Source organism: Watersipora subatra, chromosome 2 (assembly GCF_963576615.1).
Source record: "Watersipora subatra chromosome 2, tzWatSuba1.1, whole genome shotgun sequence".
Taxonomy (NCBI): domain Eukaryota; kingdom Metazoa; phylum Bryozoa; class Gymnolaemata; order Cheilostomatida; family Watersiporidae; genus Watersipora; species Watersipora subatra.
Window position 1 is genome coordinate 43,258,201 of NC_088709.1, and position 21,437 is coordinate 43,279,637.

General features: G+C 35.9%; 2 protein-coding genes across 2 annotated transcripts; both read left to right on the top strand.

Moving 5' to 3' along the window:
* Positions 1-11,072: 11,072 nt before the first annotated feature.
* LOC137388226 (uncharacterized) lies at positions 11,073-12,368 on the top strand. The gene has a single exon (XM_068074729.1). It carries the CDS (start codon positions 11,073-11,075, stop codon positions 12,366-12,368), a length of 1,296 nt encoding a protein of 431 aa, XP_067930830.1.
* A 23-nt stretch (positions 12,369-12,391) lies between these two features.
* Positions 12,392-13,408, top strand: LOC137388227 (uncharacterized). Its single transcript, XM_068074730.1, has one exon. It carries the CDS (start codon positions 12,392-12,394, stop codon positions 13,406-13,408), a length of 1,017 nt encoding a protein of 338 aa, XP_067930831.1.
* Positions 13,409-21,437: the final 8,029 nt, after the last annotated feature.

Below are 21,437 nucleotides of genomic sequence, written 5' to 3' on the forward strand. Positions count from 1 at the left end.
TTTATTGTTACCTTATTTGGACTCAGGCCAATAAACAACTATGGTCTCTACCACTCAGGTGATGTAGGGTAAAAATAATTGTGTTAATTTTGACTAAATATCAGTCTAAATTTCTAAATGCTTCAACAAATCACGATTTATTTACAAAAAAATTCTTATTGCCATGTGCATTCGGGAGTTACATTAGCTTGGGCACTAGAAGTCAGGGTTGTGATCAGTACGAAAAACATCCTAACTACGCATTGATAAGTACTCACTGATGGCCAGATGCTACATGGCATTTCAGTTACAGTAAATTGTTGCACAGTTATGTATGTAGTCACATTAGCCACACAGATTTGACTTAGTACAACCACAATCGCAATATGCGAATGCCGCGCAACTTCAGTATGAGTGAGCAAACAGATTGATCACACTCAGTGTGTTTTATTTGGTTGAAATGAGAAACCTTTAGTTTTAATTTGTGATGTCACATGTCTGATTGGAAGTAGCTCTCACATGATCACAGCATGCTTATCGGAGCAACTGACACGTCTCAAACAGAGCAGGAGAGTTGTAATAGACTTCTCTAGGAACACACTCATTCGGTTGAAACCAAACATTAGTGGTTAGATTAGTTGATGTAAATTATCAGAGACAATTAAAGATAAAGCTGTGTACCTTCTGTATTCAGAAGAAGATCATACGAGTTGCTAGGATACCGCATCCTACCATTCCTGCATTCTTAGCTAAACTGTACGGTCATGAGAATGAGGAAGTTTGTTCAGAGGATACCAAACCTTTTTAGATTTCATTTTCATTGTCATTTTGTAGCACTTGATGGGTGACTTTCCATATTTGGAGTTTTTGACTAGGTCATACTTATCAAAAGCTGGAACCTCAGGTCACTGGAGACATTACCTTCAAGTATGTTGTTTGTAAAACTTGACTTATATTAGACATTTATTCAGTGATGGTTCAGAAAACTAAATATATTTATTGAGTGTGTGAACCTTACTGGTAAGAAGTTTAAATATGATCGAGCTAATTCATACAGGATAGAAAGTTGTGACTAACTAGCTCAATATATAGCAATAGTTTAGTCAATAGTTCATTGATCATACAGTTTAGACTCTGATAATTGAGTGAATATGATTTAGATTTGTCCTAACTTTCAGTGAAAACATTTGAAATTACATTTTATTATTAAAGTTTACTTTTTTGTACTTTATGTTTACAATTCTATTTCTAAAAATACTTTTTTGTAGGCTCACGGACTAGCAAACTATTGTTTCTCATATGATCCAACAGTTGATAGACAGAGACTTGTTTATGAAATAGAAAAACGCTGGTATCGTAATAAACACCCTCTCGATTATAAAGAGTTTCAAAAGCTTACCAGCGAACACAAGCTATTGCTTAGAGATTACCGAAGAACGACCAAAACTGACTTTGAGACTTTGGATACCTTCGTGGAAAAGTTTGATATCGATGACTCATTCTCTGAGACCAATCTGACTCATGCCAAACAGTTTTCTGACAAACTGTTTGCTATAAGTGGATCGTGCAGTAAAAACTTCATAAAGTTTTCACAGAAGATCATCAAATGTAGTTACCAACTTCTCAAAAACAGAGGCTACCAGGCTCCTTGTAAATTTTCAGCCGTTGCTTTAGGGACAGTTGCCAAAGGAGAGGCAACACCATATTCTGATTTAGAATATGCATTCATTGTTGAAGAAAATGATGGGTATTTTGAGAAGCTCGCAGTGGACACATACTTCAGAATAGGTAATCTGGGTGAATCTCCGTTGAAAGGTTTTGACATCGAGGACCTTGCCTTATCACACAACCGCCATCTACGAGAAAACATTTCTGTGAAACCAGATTACCGCATCGATGGGGTAACAAAAAACTCTGGAAACATACCGACTGGAAACGGCAGAGATGACGGGCAACAACTAACATTCACACTAAATGAGCTGATGGAGCTTTATGTGAAATCTGCTGAGGCTCCTCTCGATGGATTTGCTGGTGACAAATCGGATATGCTCTCATCTTCCGTGCTTCTTTTTACAAATGAGTCAAATATAGATAACGATTCTCTGCTTTCAGCATTTTCTCAAGCAAGGCAGGACTATGAGTTTACTGAAGCCAGTCGAACTGAAGCCGCGATTACCAAGCGCTTGAAATCTTTTGCTCAGAACATGAGAAAATACAGTTTCTTACCCAAGTTCATACAGTATCGGCCACCAGAGAAAGATGCAAATAAAGATTCTCTGCTTTCAGCATTTTCTCAAGCAAGGCATGACTATGAGTGTACTGAAGCCAGTCGAAATGAAACTGTGATTGACAAGCGCTTCAAGTCTTTTGCTCAGGAAATGAGAAAATACAGTTTCTTACCCGAGTTTATACAGTATCGGCCACCAGGAAATCGTGATATTAACGTTAAAGCGGACATTTTCCGATATCCCACTCTACTCGCAAATAGCCTTAAGCTGTGTTTGGGATTGAAAACCAGTAGTTCTTGGGAACACTATGACTGTCTACACCAGCAAGGTTTGCTCTCAGATGATAACCATATATACCTAAACACCATATTGGCTCTATCTATCTATATCCGGACTGCTTCGTATTTAAAAGAGGGTTGTCAAACAGAATCAATCAGAGTTGAAGCCAAATACAATTCAGTTGCATCTACAAGATACTATGTTCCAGTTGATCTTTTTGTGTTCCTTGGATGCCTTCTTATCCCAGTCAAACTGTCAATTGAGTCCGCAATAGGGAAAATTGAAAAGTGTAGTACTGGTTCAGTTAATCACAGCAACTCAGCTGAACAAATTATAAAAGCTGTTTCTGTCTCACAAAAAAGTTTGTTGCCCAAGATTCAAGTTCTCTACTTCACTGGGCAGTACCAAAAGGCCAAAAATGATTTAAGTAAGGTCGTTGGTAAGCCAATTGAAAGCGCAAGCTATTCCGAGTTCAGCAAATGCATAGAGAGCTTGATTATGGAACATAGTGCCTCAGGGACACCGCTAGCTCCAACTTCTACAACGCTCGCTGAAGATCGCCCAACGCACCGCAAATATTCTGAACTTTGCGCCTACACTCTCTACTACACAAATAACTATGATCGTGCTGTAGGTTTCTTCAACCAGTTCCTCATTTCCTCTCCTGCACAACATGGATTATGGAGGCTCCTCATTGCACATTGTCATCAAAAGATGGGAGACATGATAACTGCAAAGAGTTTCGTGGATGAGGTGAGTATTTTATAAGATGTGTAGACTTTGTCACTGTCATACCATTTTTAAACTATTTCATCACTAATAATTCAAACTGATTCAGTCAAACCTCAACTTATGATCATCTTGTGATACAACATTTTATATATATATATAAAATGTTGTATATATATATATATATATATATATGTTGTATATATATGTATATATATACCACATATATATCTATATATATATATATATAAAGGAAAAAGGTTGAGGTATATATATATATATACCTCAACCATTATTATTTCAACATATATATATATATGTTGTATATATATGTATGTATATACCACATATATATCTATGTATATATATATCTATATATATATATATATATATATATATATATATATATATATATATATATATATATATATACCTCAACCATTATTATTTCTCTTGTAGGAAAAAGCTATATTTTCAAAATCATAAAAAGTTTGGCTAATATGAATGATTAAATGCTACAAAGTTATTTTTGACAGTTTCTATTTGCTCCAAAGTTACACAGCAATTTATTGTTCTGTTATTATAAAATATCTCATGGGAATTCACAGTTCATATGCTGAGCTGTGTGTGGGAAACCTGCCTGCCCACACCATTATTAGCCTGCCCAAGCAGTTTATAGCCTGCCAAGCAGTTTGTAGCCTGCCCAAACATTCTGTAGCCTGCCTGTCAAGGATTTTGTAGCCTGCCTGTTATAAAATTATTTAACCTGTGTAAACATTTGGCAGCCGCTCAATCATTTGGTAGTCTGCCGGCATTATATTATAATTACGAAGAAGGTCATGTAAAATGGCTTTTTCTCATGAGTGATTTTGAGTAATCTTACCTTTGACGGTCAGATGCTCAGCACCTTGTAAACTTATAGGAACAGAAAAAGGATTATTCTTCATTTGGTTAAAAATCTAGAATTGAGATTTAGTTAAAAATTTCACTTACGTTATATTTTTAATTATTGTTATCTTCACTCTGTCTATAGTAAATATTATAATTCTAAAAGCAATTTAAAAAGATCTTTTTATCAATAGTACCACCATATATATATATATATTCTTGATGTGTTGGGGTCTATGATGATATGATATATATATACATATATATATATATATATATATATATATATATATATATATATATATATATATATATATATATATATATATAGTTATATACAGTTATATATATATATATATATATATATATATATACATATATAAATATATATATATATATATATATTTATATATATATATATATTTATATATATATATATAAATATATATATATATATACATATATATACATATATGTATATATATATATATATATATATAAATTGTTTCCTCACCCCGGATACCCCATATGGTTGGTAAATTCTGCTCTAACTCGGGTCTCCTACCAGAGACCTGGGAGTTTGAGCACTCGCCTCAAGATCTTAGCTGTTCCCAATAGCGCACTTTTCTGCAACTCACCTGAGTTGATTGTTGTTGGTATTTGGGCAGGCCACATTTTATGCGCCAGTGTTATTGCGACCAGTGCCCCAATGACTACTGGGATTACAGTTGTTCTTACATTCCAGCATTTTTCAATTTCTTCTCCAAGAGGGAGATATTTCTCTACCTTTTCTTTTTCTTTGCTGGCTATATTGTAGTCATTGGGTACTGCTATATCTATTATAGTAGCCCTCTTGTTTTCCTTGTCTACCACCACTATATCTGGTTGGTTTGCTAGGACATGCTTGTCCGTTTGGATGTAGAAGTCCCAGAGGATCTTAGCGCGGTCATTTTCATTGACTTTACCAGGAGCTTCCCACCAGTGTTGTGGTTTATTAAGGTCATACTCATCACATAGACTTCTATACACAATACCTGCGACATGATTATGCCGCTCAGTGTATGCGTTCCCTGCTAGCTGCCTGCATCCACTGATGATGTGTTGGATGGTCTCAGGTGCATCTTTGCACAGTCTGCATCTAGGATCGTCTCTAGTGTGATTGATTTGCGTTTGGAGTTGCCTTGTTGGGAGCACTTGCTCCTGGGCTGCCACGATTAGCGACTCTGTATTGGTCGTTAGGTTTCCTTTGTTCAGCCACATATATGTCTGGTGAAGATCGCCAACCTTAGATATTTGTTGGTGGTAAGCACCATGAAGAAGTTTCGTGTGCCAGTCAATTTCCTCATCATCAGGGCGTAGGTCCGTTGTAAGAGCAGCTGATTGAAATTCAGCTAGCAACTTATCTGAGATGGCCATGGAGGCTGCATATGCTTTGATGCTTTGCTCCTCCTCTTTCACTGTCTGCTGTACACTTTTGAGTCCCCTACCGCCATCTTTCCTATCAAGATACAATCTAGTAGTATCAGATTTTGGGTGGAGTGCTCTATGCATGGTCAGCAGTTTACGAGTTGCTATATCTGTTTCTTTGATGGCTTCCTCAGTCCGCTTTATTATGCCTGCTGGATATCTTATTACTGGCAGTGCGTAGGTATTTATTGCCATGATTTGGTTCTTGGCATTGAGCTGGCTCCGTAAGACCTGCCGAAGGCGTTTCTTGTATTCGGTAATGGCTTTGTGACGTACCTCGGCTTCGTGGTTGATGTTGCTTTGCATAATCCCCAAGTACTTGTATCCTTCTTCTATATCTTTGATGGTACCATTTGGCATTCTTAGGCCTTCTGTGAGCATAGAGTGGCCTTTCTTAAGAATTAGCCTTCCACATTTCTCAATACCGAAGGTCATTCCGATGTCCTTGCTGTATACCTGAGTGAGGTGTATTAGCGAATCAATGTCCCTTTCTTTGTTAGCGTACAGCTTGATGTCATCCATGTAGAAGAGGTGGTTTATCTTGGTGCCACTCTTAAACTGGTACCCATATTGAGTCTCCTCCAGCATATTGCTTAGAGGGTTTAGGCATATGCAGAAGAACAGCGGTGATAAGGAGTCGCCTTGATAGATGCCTCGCTTAATTTGTACACTCGCCAGCTTTTTGCCATTAGCCTCCAGTTCCGTCTTCCATTTGGTCATTGACATCTTGATGAATGCCACAAGAGCAGGGTGAACATTGTACATACTAAGACACTCAAGTATCCAACTATGGGGAATTGAGTCATAGGCCTTTTTGTAGTCAATCCAAGCCATGGCAAGATTGGTTTGTCTTCTCCTGCTGTCTTGACAGACCGTCCGATCCACCAGTAACTGATGTTTAGCTCCTCGAGTGTTGCGCCCAATTCCTTTCTGAGCACTGGTCATATAGTGACTCATGTGCTCTTCCAGTTTGTCTGCAACTATTCCTGAGAGCAGTTTCCAAGTGGTTAGCAAGCACGTTATTGGTCGATAGTTTTTGGGAATCGGCCCCTGCTTTGGATCTTTTATCAGAAGTACAGTTCGTCCTTTGGTCAGCCATTCTGGATAGTCACCTTGTTCTATTAGGCATTCCATCTGCTTAGCCATTCTAGTGTGAAGTGAGTTCTAGAAGTGAGTGAGTTTAGAGGTGAGTTCTAGTGAGTGAAGTGAGTTATATATATATATATATATATATATATATATATATATATATATATATATATATATATATATATATATATATATATATATATATAATTTATATATATATCATTTATATATATATATATATATACAGTACTGTATTGTCCGATTAGGAGACTCCGGAACCATCCGGAGCACTTTTCTTCTGTCAAAATTTCGGAAATTGCGAAATCGGCAGTGTACATTATAGTGGAAGTCATACGTGACACTAAAATTCACAGGCCCGTATTCTCTGAGGCGGCTGGGCTGCTGAGCAGCCCCAACCTTTTAGTGATCTTTAGCGGCTAATTACTAAGAATTTAAGTCTAAGCTCATTCACTTGGAATTTCTAACTACTAATTATTAGCGCTCTGCGCAACGTTGCGCTCTAGCAACTAGCGATGAAGTGGAGAGGCTCACTAATCTAGTATTGGTTTTGCCTGCCACTAATGCAGTTGGCGAGAGATACATTTCTGTATTGAAGCAAATCCAAACATGGATGAGGAACACCATGGGGCAGGCTGTCTAAATAATCTTCTAATATTACATATATATATAAAGATGTTGAAATAGATACAGAATCAGTTGTAAAAGATTTCTGCCATGAACACATTGACAGAAGAAGAGCTTTTCAAAAGACAAGTGTCAAGCTATAACAATCAATCTTCTATGTACACATGTACATGTATGTTCGTGTTTGCAGGCCAAGTTTGTTGGTCATTGTATTCCTAGGTGGCCATAATTTAAACGTAGTAAGTTTTAAGCAGGCCAAGTAATCTATTTGTTGTCTTTCCTTGGTGCATGTAATATATTATTTATACTTATTTATGTAACTAAAGCAGGTGCTCTTAAATTTAAATTTTAAAAGACAAGTGTCAAGCTATAACAATTAATCTTCTATGTACACATGTACATGTATGTATATTTATGAATATAAATGTAAATATACATATACAGTAATACTTCAACTTACGAGTGCTCCAACGTACGAGAAACTTGAGATACGAGCCAGCTTTTAAGCAAGTTTTAGCACTAACATACGAGCCATGTTTGAGATACGAGCACGTGAGTCAGTTGCCAAGTATGCCGGAGGTGTTTTATAAGAACAGCATCACTCTGTATTTTCCAACTGCTCAGGTTATAATTTTGTACCGTGTTTTTTTTGCGCGCGATTTTCCGTGCAGAATTATGTGAATTAAAAGTACTGTATGTAGACCAAAAATTTGCCAGTAAAATGAAAGATGAAATGCAAAGAAAAAGCAAATGATAACAATTTATATTAAACGGAAAACTATTGAAAAATATGCGAAATGGGAATGCGTGATTGAGCTAGCTCAGCAATATGACAGAAATACATCCACAATTATCAAACAGAAGGATTATATTCAGGGCATTTATTTAGTTCGCAAAAAGACTAACTATAGTTTCTAAACGGCGCAGCGATCTTCACGATTGTTGACGGAGAGACCGCTCAGGCATTGGATAAAACATAGACAATTGGCCGGTGACAGCGTAACTGACCGATGCTATGTAAAAAGGCCGGTGCTATCTATCAAAATTATTAACATTCGGACAAGTTGGCTAGTGGTCGTACCATTAACCGTTTGTGACAACACCTGTGTTCGTCCCAATCGCAACATGTTAAAAGGGGCGACAAAGGCAAACGTCCTTAGATCTTAAAACGGCCGGTTAGTCGGGAAGGCGAAACGAAGGAAAAATTAGCTAACCAGCGAGAAACTTCAAACTATGAACGCCGAAGAAATTTTAATTACGTTAAGTTAAAATTGAAAGTTTGCTTTTAGTTTGTTTCTAAGTTTGTTTTTTAAAACTTTAATAAAATTCAAATTTATCAAAGTCAACTGTTGTAATGAAGGATAACTCTCTATAACTCCCTAGGATATCTCCCTCTCTGGCAAATGCTAGCGTTAGCTGCTATTGTATGTATTTAATTTTACATTTTAATTCATCACATTTCCTTGTATTATTTTTTATTTGTTGCTTGTGGTAAGTTAAGACAATAACCAACACGTTCTTTCTGTTACAATATCTTGTTTTGAGTGTTTTATTTGCATTTTTTAGAGTATGGAAACCAATCAATACATATTTAATTGTTCTATATATAAATAAATTGCACCAACATGCGAGTAAATTGACATACGAGCTCAGTCTCGGAACGCATTAAGCTCGTAAGTCAAAGTATGACTGTACATGGTTACAATTCAAACTATGTAACTCTGTAGCAAGCTCTCTTTGCAAGACATGAAATGACTCACCTTGGCAGGACCTGGATAACCACCTTAAATAGTACAAGATACACTTTAAAACGCTTTAATTTTGCTTCTAATTCTCAAAATTTTCTCGGGGGAGGGCCCCCGAACCCCCTTCTCTGGGAGGGCGCTTCAGCTCCCCTCCCAGACCCTCCCCGCACGACCAGTCGGGCCTTCGGCAACTACTAATTGAAAGTCTCCTGACCACTTTTTCTTTGGACAATACAGCCCTGTATATATATATATATATATATATATATATATATATATATATATATATATATATATATATATATATATATATATATATATATATATACTAATAAATTATTTGAAAGCAATACTTATCTTTTTTTTCCAGCTACTGTCAGTTTCATGATATTCTCATTCGTCAGGCTGTGTTGGAATACGAGGCTGTGTTGGAATTCCAACACAGCCTGACGAATGAGAATATCATGAAACTGACAGTAGCTGGAAAAAAAAGATAAGTATTGCTTTCAAATAATTTATTAGTATATAGCTGCTCCAATATATTTGTTGAGCACTCTAATTTTAGTAATACTAGCCCATAATTCTTAGGAATTTATAGTTTATATATATATATATATATATATATATATACATATATATATATATGTATATATATATATATATGTATATATATATATCATATCATCGTAGACCCCAACACATCAAGAATATATATATGGTGGCACTATTGATAAAAAGATAAAAGGCAATGCTTATAGAATTATAATATTTACTATAGACAGAGTGAAGATAACAATAATAATAAATATAACGTAAGTGAAATTTTAAACTAAATCTCACTTCTAGATTTTTAACTAAATGAAGAATAATCCTTTTTCTGTTCCTATAAGTTTACAAGGTGCTGAGCATCTGACCGTCAAAGGTAAGATTACTCAAAATCACTCATGAGAAAAAGCCATTTTACATGACCTTCTTCGTAATTATAATATAATGCCGGCAGACTACAAAATAATTGAGCGGCTGCCAAATGTTTACACAGGTTAAATAATTTTATAACAGGCAGGCTACAAAATCCTTGACAGGCAGGCTACAGAATGTTTGGGCAGGCTACAAACTGCTTGGCAGGCTATAAACTGCTTGGGCAGGCTAATAATGGTGTGGGCAGGCAGGTTTCCCACACACAGCTCATCATATGAACTGTGAATTCCCATGAGATATTTTATAATAACAGAACAATAAATTGCTGTGTAACTTTGGAGCAAATAGAAACTGTCAAAAATAACTTTGTAGCATTTAATCATTCATATTAGCCAAACTTTTCATGATTTTGAAAATATAGCTTTTTCCTACAAGAGAAATAATAATGGTATTGTAAACGCTCCTTAAGGCAAGCTCGTGTACTATAAGATTTTTTCATGAAGCGGCTAACCTATTGTATAAATGCCTTTTCTTAGCTGCTTCAGTTAAGACAGCTGAAAGATAGTTGATAACATATTGGTTTATGTTTGAGCTCAATGTATTGGTGTAAATAATCATAGAGTTATGATCCATTACACTGATCTTGAATAAATTGTAGGCGAAGGTGAACATGAAACGTCTGAGCAACCCCTCTTACCAGAGTTCAACTGACTTATTGAGTTTAGCCTTTGGACCCAACTGCAAGCATGAGGATGGGTCTACGACCTACAGAAACATTGGTTGGCTTTTTCAATGCTTGAGTGATTACAATGAGGCACTGGATAATTATCTAATGGCTCTAAAATTAGATGTAGATTGTCATGGGCAGATTTGTGATTCTAGCATAGCTAGTGATTATCACTACATTGGTAGGGCATATCATGAGCTTGGTGAGTATGAAAAGTCTCTAGAATATCATACAAAGTCATTAGCTATGAAACAAGCTATATATGGTACAAACGCTAACCATGGTGTCATTGCTAATTCCTACAATAACATCGGCTTAGTACACAGGGATTTGGGTGAGTATAAAAAGTCTCTAGAATGTCATACAAAGTCATTAGCTATGGAGCAAGCTATATATGGTGCAAACGTTAACCATGGTGACATTTCTGGCTCCTACAATAACATCGGCTTAGTTTACAGTAATTTGGGTGAGTATGAAAAGTCTCTAGAATATCATACAAAGTCTTTAGCTATGAGTCAAGCTACATATGGTGCAAACGCTAACCATGGTGACATTGCTGGCTCCTACAATAACATCGGCTCAGTATACAGTGATTTGGGTGAGTATGAAAAGTCTCTAGAATATCATACAAAGTCATTAGCTATGCAGAAAGCTGTATATGGTGCAAACACCAACCATAGTTACATTGTCAGCTCCTACAATAACATCGGGTTAGTATACAGTCATTTGGGTGAGTATGAAAAGTCTCTAGAATATCATACAAAGTCATTAGCTATGCAGAAAGCTGTATATGGTGCAAACACCAACCATAGTTACATTGTCAGCTCCTACAATAACATCGGGTTAGTATACAGTCATTTGGGTGAGTATGAAAAGTCTCTAGAATATCATACAAAGTCATTATCTATGCAACAAGCTATATATGGTACAAACGCTAACCATGGTGTCATTGCTAACTCCTACAATAACATCGGCTCAGTATACAGAAATTTGGGTGAGTATAAAAAGTCTCTAGAATATTATACAAAGTCATTAGCTATGCAGCAAGCTGTATATGGTGCAAACGCTAACCATAGTCACATTGCTAACTCCTACAATAACATCGGCTCAGTATACAGTAGTTTGGGTGAGTATGAAAAGTCTCTAGAATATCATACAAAGTCATTAGCTATGAAGCAAGCTATATATGGTACAAACGCTCACCATAGTGACATTGCTAACTCCTACAATAACATCGGCTCAGTATACAGAAATTTGGGTGAGTATAAAAAGTCTCTAGAATATTATACAAAGTCATTAGCTATGCAGCAAGCTGTATATGGTGCAAACGCTAACCATAGTCACATTGCTAACTCCTACAATAACATCGGCTCAGTATACAGTGGTTTGGGTGAGTATGAAAAGTCTCTAGAATATCATACAAAGTCATTAGCTATGAAGCAAGCTATATATGGTACAAACGCTCACCATAGTGACATTGCTAACTCCTACAATAACATTGGCTCAGTATACAGAAATTTGGGTGAGTATAAAAAGTCTCTAGAATATTATACAAAGTCATTAGCTATGCAGCAAGCTGTATATGGTGCAAACGCTAACCATAGTCACATTGCTAACTCCTACAATAACATCGGCTCAGTATACAGTGTTTGGGTGAGTATGAAAAGTCTCTAGAATACCATACAAAGTCATTAGCTATGAACCAAGCTATATATGGTACAGACGCTAACCATAGTAGCATTGCTAGCTCCTACAATAACATAGGCTTAGTATACAATCATTTGGGTGAGTATGAAACGTCTCTAGAATATCATACAAAGTCATTAGCTATGCAGCAAGCTATGTATGGTGCAAGCGCTAACCATAGTGGCATTGCTAGCTCCTACAATAACATAGGCTCCATATACAATCGTTTGGGTGAGTATGAAATGTCTCTAGAATATCATACAAAGTCGTTAGCTATGAACCAAGCTATATATGGTACAGACGCTAACCATAGTAGCATTGCTAGCTCCTACAATAACATTGGCTCAGTATACAGTGATTTGGGTGAGTATGAAAAGTCTCTAGAATATCACACAAAGTCATTAGCTATGAAAAAAGTTATATATGGTGCAAACGCTAATCATACTAGCATTGCTATGAGCTGCAGTAACATCGGCTGGGTGTACAGTGATTTGGGTGAGTATGAAAAGTCTCTAGAACATCATGAAAAAGCATTAATTATGTACCAAGCAGTATATGGTACAGATGCTCACCATGCATACATTGCTGATAACTACCATGGCCATGCAGAAGCGTACGCAGGTATTGGAGAATATTCAAAAGCGTTAGATTATTGCAGCAAAGCATTAGCTATGTTTCAACAAGTATTTGGTGCAGGCACTAACCATGGGGATATAGCTGAGTGCCTCAGTACCTTTGGAGAAGTGTGCAGTAAGGTAGGCGAGTATGAAAAGGCTTTGCAACATCACACCATGTCATTAGCTATGTACAAATCAGTATATGGTTTAGATGCAAGCAATGTAAGAATTGCTGTGTGCTACAAAAGGTTTGGTGATGTCTATAAAAGACTCGGTGAGTATTCCAAGGCTTTGGATTATTTTAATAAGTCACAGACAATGTATAAAGTTATATTTGGGGTAGACACTACTCACCCTAAAGTTCTCAAGCTAAACGCTGCCATAGCCAATGTAGAGGTAACACAGGAATGAGAGTCTATGATAGGCTGGTTATATGCTATTATAGAGCCACATAGAATACATTCACTTTAATGTTTACATTGTGATGAAAGTTTTATAAGAGTCCGTGTAGAGATATCAACTATCCAATCACTCCCACAAGTACACATGACTCATCTACTACCTGTTACTAACAACTTTACTAGTTTATGAACAGATAAATAAAACTGTACTATCTTATTTACCCCTTTATTAGCATCTCTTATTCTTTTTATACCTTTATTATTTATATTGTTATACTGTTATATTTTTATCATTGTGTTATGTGACACGGTTTATTATTTGCTGTATTATCATTATTATTATTCTGCTATAATAATAAATATTAGATAAATATTATTTAGCAAAATATTCACAGGCTGCTGGACTATTAGTTTGATACAAGTCTTGGTGTAGCGGTTTCCCGCTAGGTTCACTCGAATGCGAGTAGGATGGTTTTGATGCACTGATTTGTAGGTAATTAAGTTTATTAAACGTCAAACTAAACCGTGAAATCTACAAAGTATTAAAAGCAACAATAGCTTAAAATTAAAAAGAAATAAACTAATTCACAAATACACATAATAATAATGCACCAATTCCCAGAATGCATAAGAAATTATTGTAATAACAATGTATTAAAAAGGCAAGGAAATAATATTAATAAAAGCATACATTTTTCCATCTGCAAACTCGCAGTACTGTTACTCTTAGAAAAATGTGATAAAATGATTGCAATTCAGAGATTACTAATGTTGCTCTTGCTGTAAATTCAGCTGTAGACTGATAGCTATTGCTGGGTAGTGAATTGCTAAACATTAAGAAAACACTGCTAAATAACACAGGACTGGTCACCCAACTTGAACAGATCTCCCCATCCAATCACAAACCAGGCAATGCTGCTCAAGCGGAGACAGTTCCATTGCCTAAACTCGCCCAAACCAAAACTTGCCTAAACTAAACCTGATTCGCGTGTTGGCAACAAGCCAATTTATTAGTGGAGTAAGAATTGGGTTCACTGAGTACACAAATGATAACAGTTGGACAATAAAGTCGTTGTCAAAAGTGCAGAAGTGCATGTGATACATGCATGTAACCTTTTACTCTTGGTATCAGTACTTTCAAATGCTTGTCAACAGTGAAAACAGCAAAGTAGGAGAATGCTGCCAGTTCTAGACATAAAGTTACTTATAGGCAAAATATATCAACTTTTCAAAAGATTATCTGAAATGTTTGATGAAGAGCTGCAATTTGTATCAGAAACTGCATGTTCGATGCAATTTGTCCCGTAAGACCTTGATGAAATTGAATTGAGATCATCATAACTAACTATTTTAGCTAATCACAGGACAAGTTCATTACTTTTACTTCTGCTGATGTCAAGCATGAAGTTCATTTCAGAACAACTCATTGAATATGTGTCACCAATGGGCTGGCCACACAAACAAGTTATTTCATCAATGTGGGTAGCCAAGACTTACTTCTATGTTATTGTATAATTCCTTTTAGCCGAGCTAATTTTTCTGTTGCCTTTACAAACATTAACAACTTGTAATATCTCTTCAACTTTATATTCAGTCTTGTATATAGGGAGGCCATATTGAATATATGCTGCTCTATCAAAAATTGCCAATCGAACTGGCTAGGTAGGTAATAGTTACATATGCACCATTATATTAGTGAGAAGATAAATTCATCGACCATTATATGACGGGTAGACAACTCTACATTAATATTATAATTGCTTTAGCAACTCACAATACTAAAACAGATACTACCTATAATTTCTAGTCACTCTAACAAACTACTGCTATGAACAGTTGTTTGTTTGACAATATTGTTACACACTAACTGACAGCTATGTATTGCACAGAAAAGTCATACCTGCAAAATAGGCTAGTAGTGTTATTAGAACAAGAGTAACAGAGTATGGGACAAGATAGAAAGGAAATCAGGCAGGATACCCTAAAAAATCGGTAGATACGAAAAGCCGAACGCACTGAATGACCGAACAGACCGAATATCTTTTGGGAGTTGGTCTCCCTCAACTACTATCTATAAATCAATTATTATTTATAAATAATATTGATTGCATGTTTGATATGATTATAATAAATATTACTATATATATAGAAATAAATATATTCATTTCCAATCGAATAAAGAAACAATTTTGGCGAGTTATTTAGCTACTGGTTCACCAATGGTTAACAATACTACTGAACAAATAAAACCTTTTGCTTCTACTAGGCATTTCCCTTTTATCTGGAAAAGGTAAGGCAAGTACTGATTGGACTAGTGACGGCAAAAATACTTCGATTGAATGTGTAATATTTTTATTCACAGCGTGCTTCACTGGCGCGAAAATAAACAACAGCCTCTAAAATGTTTTTACGGAAATCATTGAGCTCTTTATTTATAGAAGTTTGAGTTACGCACCCTTATCTTTAAATAGTCACACGAGAGGGCAACTCCTAAAATATTCGGTCTGTTCAGTCATTCAGTGCGTTCGGCTTTTCGTATCTACCGCTAAAAAATTGCCATCGCAACTGACTTCACTTGCAGATACAGTGCACCCTCGAGATACGATTACCCTGATATACGATTTTTTCACCTTACGAAGTCAAATATTGTGATATCTTCACCTCGCTATACGAATTTTATTTCACCATACGAATTTGAAAAAGGTTTCGCGCGAATTAAAATTTGGCCGTCGGTGTGCTCATAACACACGTTGAGATAAAAAAGACACCGAAATATAGTTTGCCGAAAACATTCTTAGAACGTTTAGAAGAGACACGATGATCGACTTCTCTCATGTCCGCGTGGAAAATTTCGTGTAAAATACACAAGCGAGAGCAAATATTCATTTGTAGCGTTATTATAGCTTTTACTATAAACATTCAAGTCAGCATACGTATATAACTACAACTATCAACATTTAATTCGTTATCTATGGAATCTGAGACCGATACAAACGTTACAAAACGAAGGAAAAATGATTTCTATGTCAACAAAGTTGGATGTCGTAAATAAGAAGAAGGGACCCGTATTATTAACATTGTCAAGGAATATGATCGCAGCCAATCAGCATTCGCAATTACTATTAAAACAAGAACTCCATTAAAGCAAGCACAAGAAAGAGCTTCCGACTGAAGATTTGAATGAGCTAGGTCATGCACGCGATCAGCATTCAAAAGGAGCAACCATTTTGTAAAGGCGAGGATTTAGAAAATACAGAAAATCCCACATTCGCAGAAATGTTTCAAGTGTTTAATTTACTGATGTGGACTGGTACATTAAAACAATGCATGTATAATATATATTATTTATCTCTTGTGTGGCATGTTTTTCCTATTTTATTCATTTTATTTGTTTCCTTTTGATTTTATGTTATATTTTCTTGTTTAACCATGTCTTTGCATATGAACTTGTCATCTTCTACGTGAATACAATTCATCGTATGTATGTATGTAACTCATATAACTAGCTACTCAAGATAGTTGACGCATCCACATTACTTTCTGAAACTTGCTAAAGCCCTGTCCCCCCATAGGGTATAAATACATACAAACTTGGTATGTATGGTTACATTGATTCTTGTGCACATTTCATACAAGACAAACTACTGTACCACATTCTCTGGATCCTTTTACAAGCGCTAGCTAGCAATTTTCTGCATTGCACCATCAATTTTTTCGCAGAAAAATTGGACAGGAATGGACAACTTCTTTTAGTGTGCTAAAAATTCCAATTCATTACGTTTTAAATTTATTTTCAAGTGTACAGCACCATAATTAACATTGATATGCTTTTGCCTCTTCTCTGCTTTACCCGCTACATGTACCAGCTACGTTACTCCAAAGGTATGTACGTCCAGTATAGAAAATATAACTTCATTTTTCTTTTCGGTAGCCATTAAATGGTCAAGTGTGCGAGAGGCCGCTTTCTATAACTGCATCGCTCGGCCTTATTGATTTAGGTCGAAAAAGATTTCAACCAGATAGGCTAAAGTTTATAGTGAAAGTGATGATAGGAACTGCTGAAGGATAAAATTTCGTAATAAAAAGTTGAAATTCAGTAAAATAGTTCAAAATACATACTAAAACTTAGTTTTAAGTGTAGGCTTAGCAAGCTAAACTTACTTGAAGTGAATTCAAAGTTTATGTTATGCGTACCTTTTGAAGGCAAGAACTCCTTACCGTACGTACTACATTTGGTACACACATTATAATTTTGCGTTTTATTGCAGATCATAACCATTAAAATACATTAAATACAATATAGTTACTGTAGGTAACTATAATTACTAAAGTTAACATACTATTTTGTTGCTAATTGTCAATATGTACACATTTTTATAAACAAAATTAACGATTTTTACCAGGGGACGTTTGCATTGTATAATTACAATGGTCTTTATACCCCGATATACAAATTTTTCACCATACGATGCCAACTCTGGAACGAATTAACATCGTATCTCGAGGGTGCACTGTATTGTGAATTTCTCAAGTTAGACATCCTGAAATGCTAGTTAAATCACTGGATATTCTATTGGTCAAATGACGATATATTTTTATTGTTGTAACGAAGCGAATAAAGAAACAGTGAAAGTCGTAAGTGCAAGTAGAAAATCTGAAGTATAATTTTTGAAGAAATCCTGTTTGGGTTTGCAACTTTAACTTCAACTTGGGTGAATCCTGAAAGCAGAGAGTTATCTGCTCCTGTCTCATTTATGAAATGAAGAATGGAAGACGAGATCATATCAGATTTATCATCAAAATACATTTAGATTAAAAGGAGTTTCGGCAGATTGAACATAAAGTTCTTTCACCTAATCCAATGTAAATATTAGTCGTTGACCATGATCTCTGTGGTTTCCTAAAGAACAGTGCACAGTAATTTTGCAGTGAGTTACTACTTTGTAACATGCAGTAAACATTTACTGCTACTGTAACTGCCCTCTTACTGAATATTGGCCACTGCGATTTACTGCGTGATTATGCACACACCGCATTACTTGAAAACCAGGAGTTAATTCATACTGCGAATGCACCTTCTTCAAAACTTAAAATTGCGTTTGTATTGCAAGTTCACGTTAGTATGAGGTTTATAGTGTGTATCAACTGACATTGCAGGTTTTCCAAGCATCTGTTCTGCAATCTTACTGTCACTGCATATAGCCTGAAATTATTCCTTCAATCAATGGTGTTAAAAAGTTGAAACCATAATTGGATTACATGTGAAACACCAACATAGATCACCTCCCGTAATTACCACCGACAAATCATTGACCAAATTACAAACTCCTATACATCATTTTGGAATATGAATCCAGGTATTAAAACAATTCTGATGAACTTAGGGTCTTTGTATTGCATTATCATTAGCATTATATATTAAAGCCTTGATAGATTCTCAATTCAGTTATATACTACATGCTGATTGTGATCAACTTGTGTGCCCACTCATACAGTACTCAAATTGGACTAGCAGTCACATCATACAATTGTGTTTGCGACTGCACTGCAAATGCAACTACAGAGATATCCATGTAACATTTGCAACTGCAATAAACTTCACATCTGCGTATCATTCCGTATTTATCAATGTGTAGTTAGGAGTTTTGTACTGATCACAACCTACTCTGACAATGAGTAGATCAGGAAGTAAGTAAAAATACAGTCTAATATAAGCATTTACTCAATAGAAATGCCAACGATATGATATATTATATCTACATGAATGTAAACATTTTATATAATACTGTAACAACTATGTATTCATGTACCTAGTTGTTGCTGATAATAGTATTGCCTAGGAAGTTATAATCGGACTAAACAACCAGGAGGAAAAAACCAACGTAAAGTGTTTTGTGGCTTTTGTATTGAATTTCAATTTACAGCGCACACTCTTTAAGTCTACCTACTAGACACATCCCTCAACTCTTGGTACTATACTAACCTCTCAAGTTCACTTTCTGTACACACTCTCTAGGCTCACTTCCTGTACACACTCTTTAAGCTCACTGACTGAACACAACCCTCAAGTCCACTTCCTGAACACACCCCTCAAGTCCACTTCCTGGACGCACCCCTCAAGGCGACTTCCTGGACACACCCCTCAAGGCGACTTACTGAACACACAACTCAGGTTTACTGTCTGGACACGCCTTCGTATGAGTTACTCATATGACCTCGTGTGAAGGTATAGTCAGAACTCATGATTAATTTTACAGACAAATGCAAATCAAACCAAATACAATCTGTTGTTAAAAGAATAGTTGCTCCAATATATGAAGGTTTTGACTTCTGGAGAAAATTTTGGAACTGAATAACTTTGTATGTCAAGGTAGACTGTAAACCTTTAAGGAATAATATATGCAAGCGTCTGGCTTTTTTATTTGTTCTAGAAATTTCTGGCTAAAAAGTAAAAAAACCTCAAATTACCCATGAGGCAGAGAAATAGGAAACAAGCTGAATTTTTTGTTTCTCCTCTAGTTTAATCATATGTGCTAAATTGGAGATTGAGTTTCTATCAAATTTGGTGTTTTATTGTAGAACTGTGTTGCTGCTCTATTGAGATAAGATAAATCAAATCATGTTTTGTTGTTTATTTAATAGATATATATATTTGTTGATGCTTTTTTGGCACATTAAGGCCAAATATAATGTAAAAATGTCATCATTTACTCTTCTTGAAACTACTTGTAACTTCATATTCATATGAAATTGATACTGTGTGTCAACTTACATTGCAGGTTTTCCACACAGCTGTACTGCAATCTTACTGTTACTAAATATAGCCTATATTTGTCATCATTTACTCTTCTCTGTTTTGCTTTAGGGAAATTACATAAATCTCTAGGTCATGACTTGAGAGTGTTGAAGGAGATGTTGTCCTTCTGTTGGCTGTAGAAACAGCAGCAACAAGTAGCACAAGCTAGAATATGTTAGTTTGATGGTTTTATCTTGACAGATAAGAGTCATTGTAAATCATAAACAGACTTTAGTAGCAGGAAGTGTTGGTGGGTGTCTAGACAGAAGAGTATCAGATGGTAGAAGAAGCGCTAAAATGTGGGAACATTTGGGAATGTACAGTAATAAATTTGGAGTAGACGACTCTCAATGTATGATAAAATTATTCAATTAACCCTGCTATCTTAGCTTATGTAAACTCTGTCGACAGGCCTGTACTCCCTGGTTGCAAGTTGGGGCGGCTAAGCAAGTTGGGGCGGCTAATGTTAGGCGACTAGTTATGAGCATTTGGGGATTTGGAGGGCGGTGTCAGTCCCTCAACAGTTTCTTCTATGTAGGGCCACAACCGGGCATCTTATGTAGTTTTAAAAACTTTATCGGAAAGTATAAACGTTTTTTCTATTATTTGAGATTTGTTTTTTTAGGGGATGTCACTGCCAGGACGTTTTGAGATTAAAATAGGCTAGACTTGACTTCAGTTAAAACGCTCAGAAAAAAATACATCTTTCTCTTTCGAGCATTTCAACAAAGATCAATTTTGCCGATTTTATTTTAAGTTCATCCTAAGGTTTGTACGCTTTCGTGGAGCTATTGCCAAGCGGATGTTTGTTAAAACTTGACATTTGCAAACCTGTATAAAAGTCGTTAACAAGAATATTTTGCCGATGATGATAATAATGACGCCTAAGAACTATTAAAAGTTGACGTTTATATATATGGCTTAGAATCGAGTGATACTCTACACTCTACAGCGATAAAAACGGTTCCCGTAGCCGTTAGGCCAATAACTGTTCGAGTTAATGCTGTTGAGGTCGAGTTATCTAAAGCAATTTATCATTGCGTGGGAACAAACCAAACAAGTCCGTTCGAGTTAACCAAGTGTTTGTGATAAAATTTTACCGAGGGCGAGTTATCTAGTTTGACTGTACACAGCCGCCAAAAATTCATAAAAGGTTGGGGGCGGCTCAGCCGACCAGCCGCCCCGGGGAATATGGGCCTGCCTGTCGATCATGTTTTTCGCAAGAGGAAACGACCAATTTGTC

What these genes read in the sequence shown, in the direction of transcription:
- LOC137388226 (XM_068074729.1), top strand. Translation starts at nt 11,073, where the DNA reads ATGGAGCAAGCTATATATGGTGCAAACGTTAACCATGGTGACATTTCT.
- LOC137388227 (XM_068074730.1), top strand. Translation starts at nt 12,392, where the DNA reads ATGAACCAAGCTATATATGGTACAGACGCTAACCATAGTAGCATTGCT.